This window comes from Coturnix japonica, chromosome 2, assembly GCF_054131305.1.
Source record: "Coturnix japonica strain WE chromosome 2, WE-NBRP24, whole genome shotgun sequence".
Lineage (NCBI taxonomy): Eukaryota > Metazoa > Chordata > Aves > Galliformes > Phasianidae > Coturnix > Coturnix japonica.
The window spans coordinates 135,070,252-135,091,999 of NC_140664.1; the positions used below are offsets into that span (position 1 = coordinate 135,070,252).

Genomic DNA, 21,748 nt, shown 5'->3' on the forward strand with positions numbered 1-21,748 from the left:
TAGTGCACGATGTTATGTGTTGTCACATCAAAATGAAAGCAATGTCCTTTTTAGTATTTTGGAGAAAAGCTGGAAAATCTGAACTCAAATCCTGGAAAACAAAGAAAGGAGTCATTAACTTGGTTATTTACAAAACCTCATGATTTGGGGACTGAGATTTGAGGGCAAAGAATGCCAGAACTGCTGCAGTGTTTTCAGTGTGCACATATTAACAAGTACATCAGCCTTTCCCTGGCAGTGCAAAAGCTGGATTTGTGGAGAGAGAGCCCATTGTTCAAACAGAAAGCATTGCAAATACCACACTAAATCCAAATGCATAAGTGCAAGCCTGCAAATAAAGGGAGAAACTTCTCGTGTTTTTGCAGTTGTAACAGAGAAACGACAGCCCCAACTAACCCAGAGGACTGAGGTGCAGCATATTTGTACAGGGGGAAGCCCCAGCTGTTTAGGGGATGAAGGCCATATGGGAGGGAGTGCAGTGGGTGGGCATGGGCTGTGTATCATCCAACTGTGTGTGAGCACAGCACCAAGTGGTCCCCCTGCATACATCTCAGGTTGTCTGTCTGATAGATCCCCTCTTCCCAAAATAGTCCATGAATAGTCCCATTCCTCTATGAATCAGATAGAGACATCCCCAGCTGAAATCATCTCCATGGGAGGCATCTGAACAAAAGTAGGAGGAATGCCGGGTATCCTGGATATGTCAGGAATGTCATGCTGGGCTCTAGTGGGGCTCTATGGGGGCTAACTCAGATCATCACCACTCTAAAATTAGAACTTGTTCCATGCTATGGCCATGGGCAAGTCTTGTAGTCTTATCATCTCTTGATTTCCTGAAAGGGGAAGAGGTGAAGATGAATGGGTCTGGATTCCTGCGAGGCACACTGATGGGACAGTGAAGTGGTCAAGGAGAAAAAAAAGTAGAAGATGATTCAAGTTTAGCATCTGTGGTTTCCTCACATCCTTCGCACCACTTCTGTCTTGGTGATGGCCTTGGCTGGGGATGCAGGGATGAGTGCAGGATCTGTGCAGTCCCATGGTAGGATAGTGGCACCAGGTGTGTGCCTGGTGGGTTGCTCTCAAGTCTCACCATCCATTTCAGCCATGAGAGGAGCGCAGATGTCCACATTTTCTCCCTAAACCAAAAAAAGTATGATGTTAAATTTGGTGGGAGGGACAATCCGCTTGCTGGGGACTCCAGGAAGAAGGAGTGTGCAGAATGCAGAGCCCACTTAGAAGTGTCCTGCTCACACCATACCATCACCGTTGTTTCACATAGCTCACTATGCCTACCTGTCTCTGTTTCAGATGAGAGGACACGGTCATTTTTAGACATATCAGACAGCACTAGGCGCTTACTTCAACAAGGACGAGGGAGGTCCCCTTCCCTGTCTGTGAAGGAGCTGTCAGCTCGTTATCTCTCCCAGGCAGCTGCCGCTGCTGCTGCTTCTCAAGGCAGCACCACATCACTGGTAAGAACCATGGCATCCAAACAGTGTTCCATCCCTTCCAGAGGCTGTGGGAGGGTGAGGGAGAACACACCTGGGTTCACAATGCTGGAGGAGCACAGCATTTCTTTTCCAAGAATGACCATAACATAGAATATGCCATCTAAATGTCATATTAATATATCATATAAAAATATTACATTATCATGCTGATATTAATTGCATTGATGATATGCATATGATATTCATGCTGCATATAGATACATATTATATCCAATAGCTCCCACATACAGTGTATTCATAAGTAAGGTATCTTAGATCTGCATGTATAAGCACAATTACATCCATTCAGGAAATATTTAGCACGCAGCGAAGTGTACATCCCTCTGCTATACCCATTCTAACATACATGAGTGTGTCCCAGATTCACCCCATGTGGTAGAAAAAGGAAACATCAGCATGGGATGCAGTGATTTTATCATCCAGACCCAGCTGACCACTGGGTCATAGGATAATTCATGTTCTACATATTATGAGGCACTAAGCTATATTTTTCTCTTGCCTGGCTCTGTTGGTCATCCAGGAGTGACGGGAGATGCATTTTCTCTCCTTGACTTCTGCAAGTTCATTCACGCTCCCTTCCACTCCCAGCCATCTTCAGGGTCTTTGACTGGAAATGTAGACTCCTGAACAAATATAAGGGCTCTGAACTGGAAGAGCCCAGACTGAAGCACTCTCACCTGAAAATAATTAAGTATGGACCATCAGTGGGGAATTACAACTGCAATGAAGCAGGCTCAGACTTCTTTAAAGGCTGTTCCATCACCTGCTCTCACACTGGACCAGGTCTGCACAAGAACCACGCATCCTGTCCAGCAGCAAGATATGATGGGCCATACAGCTTGATAAGAAATATTTCTTCACCACAATCTGTACTAATTAAAATTTCCTAAGAAAACTGCATTGCTGTGAAGTGTTCAGGTTGGGAAAGAGAAAGAAAAGTCTGACAAAAATCATCACCGAATGACACACAACGAAAGAATCCATAGGGATTGGGAAGCACCTCTGGAGGTCTTCTAGTCCAGCCCTCCAGTAATAATTCCAAAAAAAAAATTTCAGTGAATTTTGATTTGTAATGCCATTACAATGTAAATTTGTTTTGTCTTAAAAATATTGGCATACCAACAAAACTATAAGACAAATCAAGCTTTGGAGAAATCAGTGTTTGCTTTGTTTTTTTCCCCTGACTCTGAACAAATGCATTTGGGTTTCTTTTGTTGACTGAGACTTTTGGAACAATATCTGTTCAACCTGATTGATTTTGCCCAGCTGAGAGCTGCCAATGAGCCATAAATAAGCAATCCAAAAAGCTACTGGTTTCCAGTTCTCTGTAGCAGACACACACACACACACACACATGTATATATATATACAGCTGTTGTATGTGTCTGCCTATGCGGTTTGATATCATTCCTCCCCATGTCTTTTCCAGAGAACTGTGAAGGACCGCTCCACTCAATCTCTCAACAGCCAGAAGACCGGCAAGGTAAGAAATGTTAAAGATAAGCACCCTTATCTAACCAAATATTTGCACATAGTAGTGGGGTGTGATTGACATACCCACACCAGGCAGCCAGGAGTGCTTCCACACTGAATATAGCTACCAGCTGCCCAGCCCCACCCCGTGTTTAGAAGCTTATAGATTAAAAAAACAAAACAAAATAAAACAAAAAAGCACCTTATTTTCAAAAGTGCATTCAATGATTCGAAGTGCATTGGCTTGTGCAAATAGTTTACATATTACCCTTGCTGCCAAATATGCTGGTTTTGGTATTCTGGTTTGTTTGCATTTGTTTGGTTTGGGTTTGGTTTTGTTTGTTTTTGTTGTTGTTTTTCTTAACTAATGTTCAGCACTTATTTTTAGCGAGAACAGTCTGTGTGTTAGTGGAGCAAAATAACATTGCGCGCCATCGCTTTGAGCAACAACTAATAATATTCCAGGCATAACTCTACAGGCATAACTCCAAAGGCATGCCAAGGGTCAGCAGATCTGTTTGCTGAAAGAAAAGCCAGCAGGATTACAGTTCTTTTTAGATAATGATTATAGGCTTCAAATACCTTCCCTTTGGAAAAACGCCAACCCAGTGCAGCCCACAGGTATCCTGTTCAGCTGTTCCGTGCTCAGAATTCCCGAGATAAGGAGAAAAATGCTGAAAGTGAGGCTCAAAGGCAGTCAGAACAACCACTGTCCAGCCTGTCACGATTGCACCTTCTGCTTTCTGCTGTACTTAGGTTGCTGAGAAATCCACCTGAATTCAGTTTGAGTGAGTCTGAATGTAAATTGGGATAGTTCGTAGGCACAGGGGCCAGGATTCACAAAGAATTACCCCCAGAAGGAAGGCTCGTAAGAGCGTGAGTTGAAAGCCATCGCACTGTGATGTGATGTAGCAGTGATATGCTGGCTTCTGGCTCTGTAGCAAGTGAATTGCTCCTTTTTACAGAACAGCCTAAATGTGAGCAGGTTTAAGGGCACACAAGTTAGCCTCACTCCTGTACCAGTCTTAAATTAAAAATAAAAAGCTTTATTTAAATCTCTAATTGTGGAACTGTACACCTATTCTTATGCAAGTGATGATGTGGGGTATGTGTGTGAGTCCAATGGGGAATCAAACATCCTTACCAAAGTCCCCAGTCCTTTGCCATAGGTACCAAAAATCTATTTGCTAGCTGCCTATTTGCTATTTGCTATTTGCAGTACCAAAAATCTATTCTGCTAGCTGCCTACCCAAAAATGGGATGTTCTCACCAGCTCACTTTCACACTTTTATTTGGTTCCCTCTCATTGACTTTCTCCTGGAGCATAACCTTTGTTTGCAGACTCTTAGCAAGTTCCCTCACTGCCCCACACTTGGAATTAGGAGGCAGAAATTAACTCTTATCTTGCTACTTGATGATAAGCCTTCTTTGTGTCATTCTTGTGGTCATTCTCTCCTGCTGACAGTCCAAATCAGGCCTCTCTGTTGCACTGTAGCTGGATTGACACCTGAGACTGTAGACTAACCACCACACATGCCTGGATAAGAGGCCTTGCTTTATAGCACGTTGCTGTGAAACCGGAGCTAACACCAAGTCTGGAGTGTGTGCAGTGATATGATGCTTTGGAGTGCTGTGTGCTACTGAACTAAAGGTACGGAGCTCAATAAGTGCATGGAGTTCCCTTGTTGGGTTGTCTTTTTGGCATTCACACTACTAACAGCCAATGGGCTGGGGGTTAAGAGTTGATTCTGACCTTCAAAACTGTTCCCCTAAAGATGGCAGAACCTCAGAAATCATCTAAAGTTGCCATCAAGAAAATGGAAGATGACTTACCTCCCCCTCCCATCCCTGGCTCAGTCCAAGTCATCGCTCCGGGGAGCCAGGATCCCAACCCACTCCCTGTGCCTCCTCCTAAGCAAGCCTTCTCCAAGTTCTACCAGCAGCGACAAGTAAATGAGCTGAAGAGGCTCTACAGACACATGCACCCTGAGCTCAGGAAGAACTTGGAAGAAGCTGTGACTGAAGACCTGGCAGAAATGCTTAATACTGAAGATCCCAATGCACAGGGATCTGTGAACCTGGATAAAGTTCTTCCTGGAGAGGTTCAGTCCATGCGCTGGATCTTTGAGAACTGGACACTTGACTCTATTGGGGACCATCAAGCCACAAAGAAGATGATGGAAGATGAGATAATTCCTGGTGGGGATGTGAAAAGTACTTCTCTGAGGTTTGAAAACCAGACAGTCAATGGGGACTATCTGTCAACAGCAGCAAAGGTATCAGAGACAGACCTTGCCAGAGGGGATGTGCATACTGCCCGGTGGCTCTTTGAAACTCAGCCTTTGGACTCATTGAACAAACTGTACTCAGATGAAACTGAAGTGCAAGAGGCAGTTCTCAAGGAGCCAGTCCAGGGAGGTGACGTGAAAGGTGCCAAAGAACTCTTTGAAGCCCAGTCCTTGGATGCTATAGGACGCTGCTGCTCAGTGGAGGAGAAGAGCATCCTGCAGCTCAAGTCAGAAATCCAGGAGCTAAAAGGTGACGTCAAGAAGACTATCAGGCTCTTCCAAACGGAGCCTCTCTGTGCAATTAGGGACAAAACTGGAACCATCCATGAAATCAAGTCTGTTTGCCGAGAAGAAATTCAGAGCAATGCAGTCCGAACAGCTCGCTGGCTGTTTGAGACTCAGCCACTGGATACCATCAACAAGGACACTTCCAAAGTACAAATAATCCGTGGGATCTCATTGGAAGAAATAGGAAGGCCAGATGTTAGTGGAGCAAGGTGGATATTTGAAACTCAGCCTCTGGATGCCATCAGGGAAATTACTGTTGAAGAGCAGGATTTCAAAGCTTCAACAGATTTTGTTACAGGGGCAGATGTCAGTAAACAGCGATTACTCTTTGAGACCCAGGCGCTTGATTCTTTGAAAGGAGAAGCTTCAGAGAGTGTTGCAGCCAAAGAACAAGTCATTGGAGGTGATGTGAAATCTACACTCTGGCTATTTGAAACGCAGCCGATGGAAACCCTGAAAGACAATTTTGAGGTGGGTCGTTTGAAGAAAGTAGAGCTTTCAGCAGAGGAGAAGGGAGATGTGAAACAAAGAAAACATGTGTTTGAGACCTGCCCCCTTGGCAGTATCTCCAAGGCTTTCGAGGAAGAAATTTCGGCTGCCAGCACAGAAGAGGTGGTTAAAGGGGATGTGAAATCTTTCAAGACTCTATTTGAAACTCTCCCCCTAGATAGCATCAAGGAGGTTGATGCTGAGCCCGTCACCAAGGAAGAGGAGAAGATTCCGCCTGGCAATGTCAAAGCTAACCAAATCCTATTTGAAACTACACCCCTCTATGCCATCAAGGATAGCTTTGGCAATTTTCACGAAGTCACATCTGTAAGCAGAGAGCAAATCATTAGTGGCGATGTCAAAAAGTACAAATGGATGTTTGAAACCAGGCCACTGGACCAGTTTGATGAAAGCACCAAGAAAGTGGATATAATACGGGGGATCACAAAACAGGAGGTGGTGGCTGGTGATGTCAGAACAGCCAAGTGGCTCTTTGAAACTCAACCCATTGATGTCATTCATCACCAAGCCACGCAAGGTGAGGAGTGTCCCTCAGTGAAGCGGGAAATCTCCCAGCGGGGGGATGTGAAGACCTGTAGGTGGCTTTTTGAGACCCAGCCCATGCACACCCTATATGAGAAGGCTGAAAAGAAGCAAGAAGAGGATGTCAGTGTGCCACAAGCTGATGTGAAATCGTACACGTGGATGTTTGAAACTCAACCCCTAGACTCCCTGAAAGGTCAAGAGGAACAGTATTTGAAAGTCAGTAAAGCGTACAGTCAGGATGAATTACAGGGAGTTGATGTCAAAACTGTCCGGCACCTATTTGAGACTGAACCTTTGGGCAGCAGTGTTGTCAGTGAAGCTGACCAAAAGAAAACCTTGCGGTATTCTAGCCGTGTGGAGATACAGTCTGGGGAAGTGTCCAGAGTGAAGGAATTCTTCGAGGCTAAGCCCTTAGATACAACAACAAAACCAACAGCGGTCATCAAGGATCATGGGACGATCGAAGCTGGATCAGTGCACAAATTCACTTGGCTGTTTGAGAATTACCCCATGGACACCCTGAAGGACAGCTCTGAAGGCATCCAGGAAATCCCTCCAGAGAAGGATATCAAGGGGGGAGATGTTGGAGGCAAAAGGTTCATATTTGAGACCTACTCGCTTGACCAAATCCATGACAAAGTAGATGAGACGGAGCTCCATAAGATCCAGAAAGATACCATGAGCAAAGCAAACGTCAAGTCCTGCACAATGCTCTTTGAAAGCCAACCTTTATATGCTATTCAAGACAAAGAGGGAGGATACCATGAGGTCACCTCAGTGAAGAAAGAAGAAATCATGAAAGGTGACGTGAAAGGTGCACGGTGGTTGTTTGAAACTAAGCCCCTGGATCAGATCAAAAAGGAAGAAGAAGTGTTTGTGATTAGGGCTGTCACCCAAGAGGACATTAAGAAAGGAGATGTCCAGGCTGCCCGGTGGAGGTTTGAAACAGAGCCTCTTGACTCATTCCCTGGAGGAAAAAGTTCTGTGCCCAGAACAGTAGATGATGTGCAGAAGGGAGATGTTCAGTCCAACAAGCAGCTCTTTGAGTCCCAGCAAGTGGGCCAGAAGAAGTATGTGCGGATGGTCAGTGTCAGTGATGTTCAGCGGGGTGATGTGAGGACATCTACCTGGCTTTTTGAAAACCAGCCTGTGGACTCCCTTTATGGGGATGCAGACAGAAGCTCTTCTATCAGTACAGTGCAGAGAGAGGACAGCCAGAAAGGAGATGTCAAACGCTGCACCTGGTTGTTTGAAACCCAGCCCATGGACACTCTTAAGGATCCAGAGGTGACAGCCAGTACTGGGACCCAAGAACCAATCCCTCGTGCAGATGTGAAAAGCACAACATGGCTCTTTGAGAGCACTCCCTTGGATAAATTCAGTGCTTCTGAATGCAGCGGGGAAACAGAACTGAGAGAAAGAACTATGAAGGAAACTTTAGAGACACTTTGTACTTGCCAGGCTATTCAGCATGATGGGATCCTCATTGAAGCCAATGATATGGAGAGCGTGAAGATGGTGAAATACCAGCTCAGTAGCCCAGGTGCTCCAGAAATCCTGAAAGAAGAGATTGTGAAAGGCCATTTACAAGGGATCATGCTGCAGCTCCTGCACAGAACCAACGTAGAATCACAGAGTGTGCTAGTGGAGGAGGACAGAGAGGGCAAGATCAAAGTAAGCTCATTGCAGCTTCTGGAACAGAGTGAAACTATTAAAGGCAAAGAGGACTTGAGTGGAAATGTAGCTAAGGCTCTCCAGGGCCTCCTTAGTCAAGATGCTTCCATCAAAAAGGGGATGGTCATACAAGAAACAAAGTCAGAATCAGTGAAAATGACCCTCTACTCCCTCCTGTACCATTCTATCCAGCAAAAAGTTGTCAAGGGGGATGTAAAGTCAACGATAGGGAACCTGATGGCTTCTTCTCAGGAGCAGAGAGCTACAGTGACTGTTAAGCGTGAGGACAATGAGAAGGGGAACGTTCAGCTTTTTGCGAGCTGCATTGAGAAGGGAGATCTGGACTATCTGAAGAACCTTCAGCAGGAGTCAGAGATACAGTCCCTCATCTCTGCCCAAGCAGAGCAAGGGGCAGCTGAAAGTGCCCCGCAGGTTTTGCAGGGAACTAATACACATGTCTTAGCAAACAAAGAGCAAGTAGAGAAAGTAATGGCAGAGGCAAAGCCAGGGGCACTGGAGGGAGCAAAAAAGGTATTTGCAGGTGAGAGCACGGGCAAAGAGGGTGCATTAGAAAGAGAGGTTGTGCATGCAGTGGGTGTGACAGGCACCAGTGCGCAATGTCTTGGGAAGCCCCAGAACCTGCCCACAGGGATGGAAAAGGAAGAAATCATGTCAGGGGGCCTTAAAGTAACTACAAAGTCAATTCAAAGGGTTGCAGATGTCAGCAAGAATACAGAGAAAGAAGAGTCCACCTCTGCGTGTTTCAAGGAACCCAAAGCTACGATGCAAGGCACAGCTCAGGCCAAAGTGACAGCTGAGAGGAGCGAAGTGGTTGGGGAACAGCGGAGTTTGATGACTGAGCAAGCCAGCCTTAAGCAGTCAGAAGAGAAGGCCCTTGGGAATGATCTTCAGGCTGCAATGCAGAGCCTGAGGCTAGCAACAGCAGAAGCAAGAAACATTCAACACCACGTCCAAAGCAAGCTACAAAGGAACAGGGAGGAGGTCCACATGGCCTGCAGACAACAAGTAGCTAGTAAGCAGGAGACAAAGACCCTTCAGTCAACCGTACATCAACAAGAGTCTGCATCTGCCATGCAGGAGAACACCAGCACAGCCATCAGGACCACCACCACTAGAGTCCAGGAGGCATCCCAGACCCACACAAGTGTGTCTCAGAAGAGTATAGCATCACACAAAAAGGTCAGTGCTTCAGAGGAAGTACAGGGAGGACAACTATTGAGCCAGGAAAACCAAGTTGTGCCTAGTAGAGATGTTAGCATTAAGGATGGCCTTTATACTGCCACACCTGTGAAAACCTATATAAACCCTTTCGTTGAGTCTGATTACAAAGAGCAATCAGTGCAAGAAGAAAGAGATGTTATTATCAGAGGGGATGTACAGACAGCTATCAGAGCACTGCAAAGTGCCGCCACAGAACAGCGCCTGGTAGAAAAGGAGGACGTTGTCCGTGGTAATTTAAAAGCCGCACTTCAGTCACTGGAAAAGTCTAACGTTAATGTCTCCAAAGGAGATTTTAAAGCTGCTATGATATACAGAAATGCAGGGCAGTCCTATTCTGTGTGTAAAAAGAAAAGTGAGACTCAAGCCAATAATAACCAGACAGCTGTAGTGGCTTCAGGGTCACAAGCTGATAATGACTTTCCTCCTCCTCCCCCAGTTGCTGTGATGAAAGCAGAACATTGTCCACCCTCAACCAAAGCAACAAGAGAAGGTGCCCTTCCATTATTAACCAGCAAAGATGAAGCCCCAAGATGTTTTTCACCACTCCAGACCCCTCTCCCTTCTCCCCCTTCTCTGTCCTGCAAACCCAGCGACCAGAACTCTACAGAGAAGCCCAAGATTCCTCCAAAACCAGAAATTACTGCCCCACCGAGGAAAAAACCTGTCCCTCCCCCAAAACCTGAGCATCTCTTACACGAGGCATATACTGCTTCTACATATAACAGCACAAACAAGTCAACCAAATCTGTCCCTCCACCCGTGCCTCCAAAACCTCCAGGCTTGAGGGAGTTCAGCAAGCCAAAACTTCCCCCTGGAGAGCTGCAGTTTAGTTGCACGGAAGTACATGAACAATCAGAACACAGGGAGAGACAAGAAAAATGCTGCACTTTGGAGTCATCCATGGACAAGTCTATCACAGTTCAGGGCCCTGAGAGAAAGCTGCCTAAATATACAGCCAAAACCCCTCTTCAGATGGCAGAGGAAAGGTACAAGGCAAGCAAAGGAGGACAAGGCAAGTTTGAAGTGGACAGAGCTAAGCCTTCAAAGCCAATGAAAAATGGAGAGGTTGGTTTTGAAGCCAAGCAAGGAATGTTGAATGGGAAAGCAGCAGCTTCGATAAGCTGTTCCCATGAGGTAGTTCAGAGGCATTCTGAGATGTGTCAGCAAGAGGAGAGATTTTCTTCAATATCATATCCAGCCTGTCCTGGTAGAGCACAGACACCTAAAGTGCCAGGACAGACTGAGCCAAGCACCTCCTCTGTGGGCCACGTCACTCCTCCAAAGAGAGGAGATGACATTGCAAAAAATGCCTCAAGCAAGGTGGAAAGGGAATGTGTGTATAATGCCCATGCATCATGGGAACGTCAGAGTGTCATGCAGCAAGTGAATGAAAGGAAACAAACGAGTCAATCCATGTCCTTCCATCAGCAGCTGAAGAACGCTTCCAAGGAGGACCAACAGGGAAATAGTGAGCAACCTAAATGTCCTGACGTGGAGGCAGAGGTGCCTGCTCAGGAGAAGCCAGCAGTTATTATGAGAGAAAAATCCAAGAGAGAAACAGAAGATGAACGTCGGAAGAGACTGTCAGTACACAAAGAGGAGATAATGAAAGGCAATGTCAAGGAGGCTATGGAGATCTTTGAAAATCTCAGGAGACAGGAGGAGCTGCAAGAGATCTTGACTAGGGTGAAGGAGTTTGAAGAGGAAACAAGCAAAGTGGACGTGAAATCTCTGAGGAGCCTTTTTGAGAAGGTCCCTGATTGGGTGGTTCGTCAGAAGGCTCTCCAGGCCAAACAGGATGGGGCTGAAACACAAGCCAAGGATGACACTGACAGTGTCTCCTCTGTAGAGATGGTTTTTGGGGACCTAGAGAGAGCAAGTGCTGAGATTATCCACCTGAAGGAGCAGACACTTGCCCGACTCTTAGACATTGAGGAGGCTATCAAGAAAGCTCTTTATTCTGTCTCTAGTCTCAAGTCTGAGTCAGACATCGCTGGGCTCTCAGGTCTGTTCAAGGAATCTCTGGGGAGCACCCAGAGCTCTACAAGCAGCAGCAATATCCGCAAAATCAGTATTGTCTCAAGCAAAGCCAGGCAGGAGGGAGCCACGGTGGAGACAGTAGAGGCAGCATCTGTGGAAGGTGCAAAGGTGGCAGAAAAGACTGAGGCAACCAAGTCAGAGCTGGAGGTCCCCCGTCAAGTTCATCCTCGTGTCAGCTCTCCCTCCTCACCTTCCTACATCACCATTGAGTCTGCTGCCAGGAAACCAGCAGAGTCGCCCAGGACAGCACATTCCCCACAAGACATCCCTTCCCCAGACTGTCCAGACACTCCAGGAAAGAAGGATGCTTTTGCTCAGGAGAGTTCTAACTCCATTAACCATCCATCAGCTGGGTCACCTGGGCGTAATGCATCTCCCTTTGAGAAGAGACCAGAGCCCACCCAAACAAATGCTGAGGAGAACTCAGTGAAACAGCACACCCCTGCTAACACCAACAATCAGGTCAATGAGAAAGAGAGGTGCCCTCCAGATGCCTCCAAAGGCAGCTGCCAATGTGGGGTGAAAGGAGGCATTTCAGGCTATTCCTCTCTGAGCACCCCCAGCCCGCAGAACCCACGGAGGCAGAAAAGCATCTTGGAACTGAAGACAGGGCCCGATGGGTCCAAGCTCTATGGAGCCACCCGGACTGTCACAGAGCAGTATGAGGAAATGGACCAGTTTGGAAATAAAATCATCACTTCATCTACCACAGTCACTAAGCAATCTGAGACACAAACATCCTCCACGTGTGGTGTGGCCTCACATCCCCCGTATGAAGTATCTGCATCACCTGTGTTTCCGAGGTACCTGAAGAACCCAGGTGAAAACATCCACAATGGCATTTTCCAGGAGACAGGAGTGGTCTTTGTCACCTTTGGCAACTCCAGGCTAAAGAAATAGGAGATCCTGAAGAGCAAAAGAGAACTGTATAAAGAAGAAAAAGACAGTCAGCAATAAAAAACTCTCCTGGTTTATCCACATCAAACACAGGGAATCATCTACACCCTAAAGACTTCTCAGGGTCTTTGTCTTGGTGTTCTCATATAGACAGGACAAATGCTGTCTGCCTCAACACTGGAGGGGAACAACAGCCCTCAACTGAACAACCCAACAGACTTGGTGCTGCACCACAACTCAGAGCCCTGACACTGCCAGAAGCACAAGGGAAACATCCATCCATGGGCGTCTTGGGCAGCTTCTTCCCCATCAGTATTATTTGTGGCATGGGAAGGGCTACATTAGGCTTCTCTGAACTAACTGTCAAGAAAAGATAGATAGAATCAGTTCAAGAAGAGATCAATCTGGCCATTGGCAAACAAACACTTTGGTATTTAATTTCAGTGCAGAATTGCTGGGAAGGGCATCGTAAACACACAGATATGTATAAGTACACATACCGACATTGATGGGTGGGTTGGATGGGTTTTTACTTAGACAATGAATTAAAAAGTTCAAATAGCTGACACTGTTATCAGTGGGGGAGGTATTTAGCAGAGTACGTCTCCTAGAACTACTTGATGCTGTTGAAATTTGTTACATCAAGCCCCCACAGCCATTATCAGTGTTGTTTCTCCAAAGGAAGATTCAAAGGAAGATGCTCCAAATGAGAAAGAATGGTTGTTGCTTTCCTTTATTTTCAGAATTGTTATTTATTATTCTATATACACAAAAAAATCCCAACACCCTTATTTTAGATTTTCCATGCTTTCATACCTGTTTACTGTTTAAGTTCATTTTGCAACCTTGTAAAGCGATTTTCTTTTTATTATGACTTCGTTTTGTACATTCACAACTCATGATTTTAGATTTTTTTGTGGCTTTTTTTTCTTTTTTTCTGTTTTTTTTTTTTTTTTTTTTTTTTTTTTAACTTTTATTGCTGCATTCTGAAGGTAAACATTACCTCTAAAAATACTTTGGTCTGGTTGGCTTTCTTTTGTTGAGGGCTTGCTTCCTTTCAAAGTCCCCTGATATTAACCACTGAAATGAACCAGTCAAATCGCACAGTAAGGCCATTCCAAATCACTAAATCCAACTCACAGATCCATGTCTTCTTTACAATGTGGGTGGACTATCAGCTCTGTGGCAAGCAGCATCTGTATTCACATCTGAAAACTGCGTTGAGTACAATATAATACACACCACCCCATCCAGGAGCACACTGAAGTTAACACTGGGTACGATGTACACCCCAAGAGGTGCTTTCTCACACTGATGACTGACAACAGTTTCAGAGCGTACCACTTCATATCGCTCAGTTCATGGCTATGTTTTTAAACAGCAGATATTATCTCACACCATGCAATATCTTGCTCAAGGTGAGGTGGACCAGGTAGACCAGCTAAATATTGCAGGACTCCTTCAATCTCCCTGAAAAACATGGAAAACATTGCATGAATAAATACCTCTCTGCTGTTGAATGTAGGCATATACCCAGAGCTCTTTGATATGTTTCTAGGAACCCAGAAGCTCAGAGGTAGCATATGCCAAAAGAAAACTATGAACATGGTTTTCAGTTCCACCAAAGAATACACCAAAGCTTGAGGTAAAAGGGCATATCATCATAAACTGAATGCATCTGGTTTCAGGGAACCAGACCAAATAACTCTTCAGACCTTCCCAGTTGTTTTAGTAGGATCAGTAATTGAAATGGCAGAATCAGCAATTCAGGGGTTCTCTTGAATTTTTTCCAACACTGCTTTCTTATACTTGCTTTTTTCTAGCTTTAGCTTGTTTCAGGATGTCAGTACAAGGTTTGTTTCATCTCTTTTTAGAACAGTTTTACTAAGCTGCAAACAGGTTCCTTGGGCAAAGAAAATGATTCCACAGAAACTCAAATAAACCCAAACATCCTGCACTGCCAGTGCTTAAAAATAGTGATCCTATTGTTTATGCTTTGGGTTTCTAAATGTCTCAATGAGCCATTTATGAGGCTAAGCTCATTTGGGATGTATTTCTTTCATGGTATTTCCATTAGCCAGGATATCATGAGGACACAGGTGCTGCATTATTTCAGTATCATACGTGGCTCCTCATAGTGCTGAAAGAGTCGGAGAAAAAACAAATGCAAAGATTTGAAATTCAAGTACAAGCTGAAGTTTGCAAGCTCCCTTCCTCAGACCTTGCAATAATAAACAAGTATAGTACATACAAACTTCCAAATCCCAAATGAGTTGTCATAGTTTTCTAGGATGGTTGAATACAAGACATGATATTGTTCACCATTCTTTATCCTGGTGAATCACTGCATTCTCACACAGTGTGAGGTAGGTATTTTCAAGAGCAAATTGGCTGGGAAAACTACTTGTACCAGCAGACAGGGGACAGATGATCTCGCCATGGCTATACCGCCTTGGGTGGTCACAGGAGAAATTCAGCTGCAGATCCAGTTCTTCTGAAGCAGTGTCCACAAAACATGGTATGTTTGAAATGCCTGCATCAAGTATGACCTGTCCCAAATCTATTTCAGCCACACATCCCTGTTGAGATACTTTATCTTAGATATGAAAGCTTTGAGCTCGCGATCTTCTCCATCTGGTAATAACACAATGCATGATACAGCATTTTCAGGCTGATCTTCCCTACCTTAAACATTTTTATGTGTCTAGAAAGCAAACATGCAAACAGCAGATGATAAGATATATGCCAGCTGCAACCTTTAGCACGGCAGTAATCAGCAGTGCACTGAAGGAGCCTTCCCGCAGCACTCCATAAATGTTTTCAAAGGAGTCTTAAGATAATTTCCTTGCCCACAGAGCCATTTGATGGCTGCTAATCACCTCTCTGTCTCCTAAAACAGTAGCAGTGCTTATTCCCAGGGCTGGTAAAAATAACTCTGAAGGCTAAATCTATTTGTCATGCATCATCAGAGTGAGCACTTAACATACACCCTGGTGCCTCCCCTATAAAAGATAGAGCCTGTGTCCCCTATAAAAGATTCCCCCTCACTTGGAACTCACTCCCAGAGTACATACATTTATTTCCCCCCCCCCCCCCCCTCCAAAAAAAAGAGATAGTCTTAAAAAAAAGAGATAGTGAGATATTGCTTGTTTGCTAAACAGCTGTTTCCTTCCTCGGTCACAATTAAAGGAAAGCATTTTTCTTATACAGCAAAATCACATCAGTAGTTTCTCTCTTTTCTGTTGAAATAAAACACTTTGTTTTGTCTGAGAGCTCATCACTGTCAAAGAAAATGCCTGCAAGAGTACCGAGAGGTACCATGATCCATACCACAAAATGCATCCAAGTAAACGAATACAAAGTCAATCTAGTGATAGAGATTTCTCATGGCCAGGATTAGCATTTTGCTCCATTATTACAAATGATGCTGTGTTCATGCAGCTGCCCATCACCTTGCACCATTCTTTGCCAAACAGCCTGCTCATTTCCTACTCATAGGAAAGTGCCAAAGCTGCAGAGCTTCAAGTTTTCTTTGAGAAACACGATAACCTGGTTTCTGCTACCATTTTCCACTTGGAGGATCCAGCTCTTATCTTTGCACAAAAGCGTGTCTCAGATTCAGCTTCACCAGTTCTGCCCTCCCATTGGCATCAGCCCAGTTCTGTAGACACACTGGTGAAATTCATCTTGCCTAGCTGACTATTACATGGGCCTGGTTCAGGGTAGATGTATCACCTCCTGCTTCCCCTTAACTAGACATCCATTGTGTATACTGAGAGTTTAAACAACTGTAGCATATGCACATACTTACAGGACTATGCTATCCTCTCTGCAGAGGACTTTGAAAAGCAGAGCTGTGTTGAAATCACTGAAGACTGCAGGGAAGATGGGGCTTTTGTTTGGATGCATCCATCTAGACACAGGGAAGAAAATCAAAGAACATTAAACTCTTCTCCTTTGAAGCATTGTCGTAGAAAAACAGATAGGACTTGACATTACTGATATGTTCAGCCAAAAAAAGAAAGGTAATTAAACTATTTGTACAAATGCCAGGTGTCTGCTGCAAATTAAAGGTTCCAGTTCCTTGGTCAACTCACCTCAGGACACACCGTATATTTCTGATGCAGAAATATATTCCATGCTTCTTCCACTCAAGTCTAAAATCTGGCCTTCAGCCCACACGACATAACAGCCAAAATTAAACTTGTCCATTCTCTGAGCTGACAATGAGTACAAGTTGAATGAAAAGTCAAAGGGATAAGAGAACATCATTAAAACCCTGTCAAATGAAACTGTGGCAAAACAGACCCAAGAAAAAGGCAGAGAGAGCCTTGTATGAGGCAGTATCTGTACCTGGAACACTGACCTAATTAGAGTTACAATAAAATCAGATGCATTTCTGAGCCTCTGCTTTGCACCATAGCAAAATGCAGCCCACAGAGATACCTACAATGCTGCCAGCAGCCACCAGCCATGCAGGCAGCCTGGAGCTATTTTTGCAGATAGGCTGATATATCCAAGTTTCTTTATTCCCTTTCTCCCTCAATTAATAAAATAGCTGATGTTGTCAGTGCTTTCCAGAGAGATTCCTTGGGCTCTTTACACAAAGTGGTATTTGTACCGCCAGGTCATGGCAGAAAATACGTGCACAACTCAACATATTGGAGTAAACCACAAGGTTTATGGAGCAGTTGGAGCTTTAACACTGAGACTTGTGGTCTTTTTAAGGTTTGATTATGTCATTCATGTGAGCAGCTGGATATGGTATCTTGATTTCAGGAGCTGCCATCCAGAGTTTTAAGTCAGAGCCTCTCAAACAGTATTTCTTAGCTCACTCAGTCTTTTAAATGACTCATTTGAGTGAGCCATTTGCTCCAGGTTAAATTAATCACATCTCTCACCAGTGATCCAAGGATATCTTCTATTTTTGTCCCAAATAAACTTTAATGCTGACCTATCCAAGACTACTGGTGAATTAGGTCAGCCAGAAGCCTGAACTGTCCCCCAAAATCCCTAAAAAACATCATGAAAATCCAACACAAGCAGCAGATTCTGCAAATCAGCTTGTACTTCCAAGTGGCCACCATTCGTAGTTATTTAACTTCAGTTTCTCCTTCTTCTTCAGCCCATGTTGAAAGAGGTGTGTGCCTCATGCCTCCAGCCTGTCTACTCTATGGAGCGTGTTTTCCCAGACAGAGTCTGTTTACACCACTCATGTTTCTGCTGCAAAATCTGTGGGAAGAAACTGAGGTGAGTGGTAGGACCCCAGATCCATTTGTTTTTAAGACAGGTCCAAGCAGTTTGCCTCAGAATGGCCCAGTGGTCATTCAAACATGATAGACTCAAGGTAACAGGGAAAAGCAGAGGGTGTCCCCAACGCAATTTGCTCTTCCATCCCTAGAGTCTGAAGACTGCTTGTAGACACCTGCAGACCAGGCATCTGTATGGTATTAACGAGGGTGAGATGAAAAACATGGAATAATTCAAATTTAGAAATGCTGATATGGATTTTAATTGTCAGAGTAAGTCTGAGTGCCTCACCTGTTCATGGAGTCAGGTAGGCTGGAACAAAACTTGGAAGCCTCCACCCAGTCCCTTGCAGGTCCAAGGAGGAATGTTGCTCAGGATCTCATCCAGGAGAGGTGTGTATGGTTCCAAGGTCAGAGATTCCACAGCCTTCCAGTTGGGGCCTCTCTTTCAAGACCTGATCAGCAGCAAAAATGTTCTTTTCCTATATCTAATCACGATATCCCATGTTTACTTTGCTCTTATTGCCTCTGTTCTCCACACCTCCAAGAACAATCCGAGTCTGTCTTCTCTATAACCTCCCACAAGGCAAACACACAGCAATGAGGTCCTGCCCTTAACCTTCTTGTTATAAAGCTTTTCTAACCCAGTTCTCAGCCTCTGACCTTTCTGGGCCATGCTGTCCATACAAAGGGAAAGATGAAGTCCTGTGTCTAGCACATAAAGGGATCTCACATAACCTGGCCTACAGCTCCCTGAGGTACTGCAAGGAAATGTATAATTTTTCACGTGTTTTAGATTTTGAAAGAAAAATCAAACATATCCTCAGCAAACAGACAGTGCTTTTGAAAGGTTCCTTTCTTCAGACCCCCTCTTTTCCCCATCAGTTTCCACCAATAGACAACTCTGCTGAAAACCTATCCATCGTTGCTGTTAATCCTTCCCTCCTGTGCAGCCTCTAACAGATATGCCGATGTGTGTTTTCCAGCTTGCACAGTTATGCTGCCCTCCATGGGGTGTTCTATTGCCAAGTCCACTACAAGCAGATGGCTGGAGCCAAAAGCAGAAGGGAGAGAGAAGGGCTGGAGCAACAACCAGGGGATGATCAGATGCAGCCAGCAGCAATGGTAGGCAAAAGAACACAGCCTCTGGACTGGTATAGTGGAACTGAAAATAAGACCAAAGCAAGAAGGGAACCCACATCCTTCAGTGCACCATGCAGCTTGCAGCTGGCTGAGCGAAGGCAAGAGCTGAACAGCAGGCCTGCGACCCGAGGGAACAAGCTCAAAAACTGCTGGCCACCTTCAGAAACAGATGGAAAAGCTGGAAAGGGAATGTGTTTGCGGAAGAAGTCCGCATTGAGCTGGCAAAACCACCAGGCTGCAGGTAACAAGGTGGACAGGATGGTGCTCATGGGTCAGGAGAGAAAAACAGCCACAGAGGCAGCTCTGAGGGAGGGCAGCTTCCCACCTGGTGTCACCTATCCTGAGAAAAGAGAACAAGTGTGCTCCCGGCCTAAGCCTAGAGAGGAGAGAGATGGTGGGAAAGCACTGGCACCTGGGAATGGGGATGTAGGCAATGGTAAGCGAGGGGGCCAGGTGTCCCAGCGAGTTGCTGCGTTCCAGCAGGGCAAACTCCAGCTGAAGACAGGGTCGGCCTCACACATGCCAGAAAGTCTTGAAACCAGAAACAACATGAATATGAAGCAAAAAAACAGAGATGAGGGCAATAAACCCCCTGAACCCAAAGCTAAACACCAAGCCCCCCTCATTCCTGTTGTGCCGGGGACCCCCAGTGCAGCACCCAGCTCCTCAGAGCCAGAAGGGCTGAGTGCATCACCTGAGATAGCTGAGCTGGTGAGTGAGACATCAAAAATAAATGCTGATGAGCTCCCTAGGGAGCAGACAGCAGTCCTTCTGGAGGAGAACATGCAGCCATCCAGCATAAGTCATTTGCCTGGGGAAGAGAGCACAGCGGCAGAATTTGAGAAGACAAATAGAATGGAAGAAGTAAATCCACCAGGGTTTCTTGAGGAACTCAGTACTGAACACACGTCTTTGAAAAGGCCCAGTGCCACTCAGCCCTCACACGATGAAGTCAACAACTCCAAATCACGGGATCCAAGTGAAGATCTTCTTGGAAACATCTTTCCCATTTCAGAGCAACCAATTGAGAAATTAGAGTCTTCCAAGTCAACTGTATCCTCAGACAAATACAGAGGCCACCCACAGGGTAAAGAAAAAATGAAGCTGAAACACTCAGAGGGAACTGTTGTGGATACATTAAGACCCAGTGACAAAGGCAAAGAGACCAGAAGCAGTCAAGCCAGGACAGATGCACTGGGTAAAGGTTTCACGTTTGGGAAAAAACCCTTCACTGCAGTTTTTGGTTCTGAAGACAAAAGCAGCACTCACAAGAAGGAAACAACCCAAGGGAAACCCACCGAGCCCCAGTCAGCCCTCGTCACTTTGTCTGGGTGCTCCTCAGAGAAGCAGAGTCAACAAAAATACTCTGCAGAATCTTCAGAACAAATTAATAATGAAGACAAGCAGGAAGAGCCCCAGGACCTCCTCACCTCCTCCAGCCAAGCAAAACAAAAAGCATCCAAGAATGACCAGCCACCACAGCCAGAGAAGACAGTAGTCATCACTGAAGATACACAGGACAGTGCTGGAGGCTGCTCAGATACCACTGAGGACAAGGAGACCAATGCCCTGTTTTCAGCTCCTGGCACAAACTTTTCAGGTGATGATAAACAGCAGAGAACTGAACTCAGTGTCCATGACCAACAAGCTGTAGGCAGGCAGGTTCAGCAGCCACAGGAAAGATGTTGTCCATCTCTCTTGCCGGCACAGGAAAATCAGACAGAAGGTGCAATTAGCTTTGAAGGTGGAAGAAACCCTTTCTATCCTCCTCCAGATCTTATGTCTGCAGTTGATTACAGCAAAAATAATCTCACTGGGGATGGAAATCCACGTGTTGGTCATTTGCTGGATCAGAACTTAGAACTGAGTTTGGATGTCCAGAACAGAATCATAGAGGATGAGATTTTTAACTTGTCAAGTAGTGTAGGGAAGTTACCCAAGGAGGCTGAGCTTCAAGTAGACAAGATGGATCTTCTGGAGAATGATAACATTTTCTTATCTGTAGAAAACAAAAGACAAGATTTACCCACAGTAGAGACCCCAGCTTTAGATTTGCAAAATCCACAGACAGGAACTCCTCCTTGCTTTGATCCAAATCCCTCCAATCTGGATCAGGAAATCCTAGCAGAAACATGGGACACCTCCAGCCTCCTGTTCCTTGCTGGACAGGATGTGATTGTTACTAGAGACACAGAAGGGAGCCAGGGCTGTGCACCACTGCAGCACTTTGATCCACAGTACCAGGCACCCAGAGCTTCTGAGGGTGCATTTGGATTAGGTCCTAGGGCTGAAGGCCCAACAAACAAATATCTCCCCATGCAGGAAGGCAGTACTCCCGCATGGTACCTGTTCACCAGCCATGCTGCTGACAATTCTCATCAGAATCTCTTTGATCCACTGAACGATGTTTCAGACCAAACTGGCCAAGATGCTCCTGCAAAAATGGAAAGGAGCAGAGAAATCTCAGAAGTTGAAGAAGCTCATGAAAATCTCCCTTCTGCAGACCCAAATGTGTTTGATGATGGCCTTTTAAAACAGGAGTTCTTTATATAGTTGGGGGGAATAAAAAGAAGGGCTTAGAAATCTGCCACCCCTCTGGCACTAGGTGAATTCAGTTGTGCATTGGCTGATTTATTAGCAGCTTAAGGAGCTAAATTTAAGATCTCTATCCTGATCGCAGCGTCACAAAGTCTGGCTTCACTGTGAGCAACCTGCAAGGAGAGGGTCATTCCTGCAGTGGGACCAGCACTTCCATCTACTGCAAGGTTTCCTTTGAGGATGATTCCATGGCCGCTGTCTACAGTGGGGAGCAACGAGCTCATCAAGATCCTGAAAGCCATTATCAGAAAGGAACTGAATCCTTGGCCACAAGTGCAAAAAGAAAACACAATGGGCAAAGGCAGAGCTG

General features: G+C 45.3%; 1 protein-coding gene and 1 long non-coding RNA gene across 9 annotated transcripts in view; one reads left to right on the forward strand and one right to left on the reverse strand.

Moving 5' to 3' along the window:
• XIRP1 (xin actin binding repeat containing 1) overlaps nt 1-13,462 on the forward strand; it is a 29,747-nt gene extending 16,285 nt beyond the window's left edge. For 4 of the 6 annotated variants that reach the window (XM_015852901.3, XM_085539053.1, XM_015852902.3 and 1 more), the window contains 3 exons: nt 1,309-1,472; nt 2,941-2,994; nt 4,760-13,462. In XM_015852901.3, the coding sequence (XP_015708387.2) occupies nt 1,309-1,472; nt 2,941-2,994; nt 4,760-12,451 (7,910 nt within the window). In that variant the 3' untranslated portion in view covers nt 12,452-13,462. The remainder of the gene's footprint in view (nt 1-1,308; nt 1,473-2,940; nt 2,995-4,759) is intronic. The other 2 variants (XM_085539055.1, XM_032442950.2) reach the window with 2 other exon arrangements.
• LOC107308782 (uncharacterized) lies at nt 10,434-21,391 on the reverse strand. 3 transcript variants are annotated; one of them, XR_004306321.2, is made up of 3 exons: nt 17,990-21,391; nt 16,260-16,361; nt 10,434-13,918 (listed from the first exon to the last, which is right to left on the reverse strand). It is a non-coding gene; the product is annotated as an uncharacterized LOC107308782 (long non-coding RNA). The 3 variants fall into 3 exon arrangements; XR_001552910.3 differs by lacking the exon at nt 17,990-21,391 and adding an exon at nt 16,546-17,983; XR_014943209.1 differs by lacking the exon at nt 17,990-21,391 and having other exon boundaries at nt 16,260-17,983.
• Between the last annotated feature and the right edge of the window lie 357 nt (nt 21,392-21,748).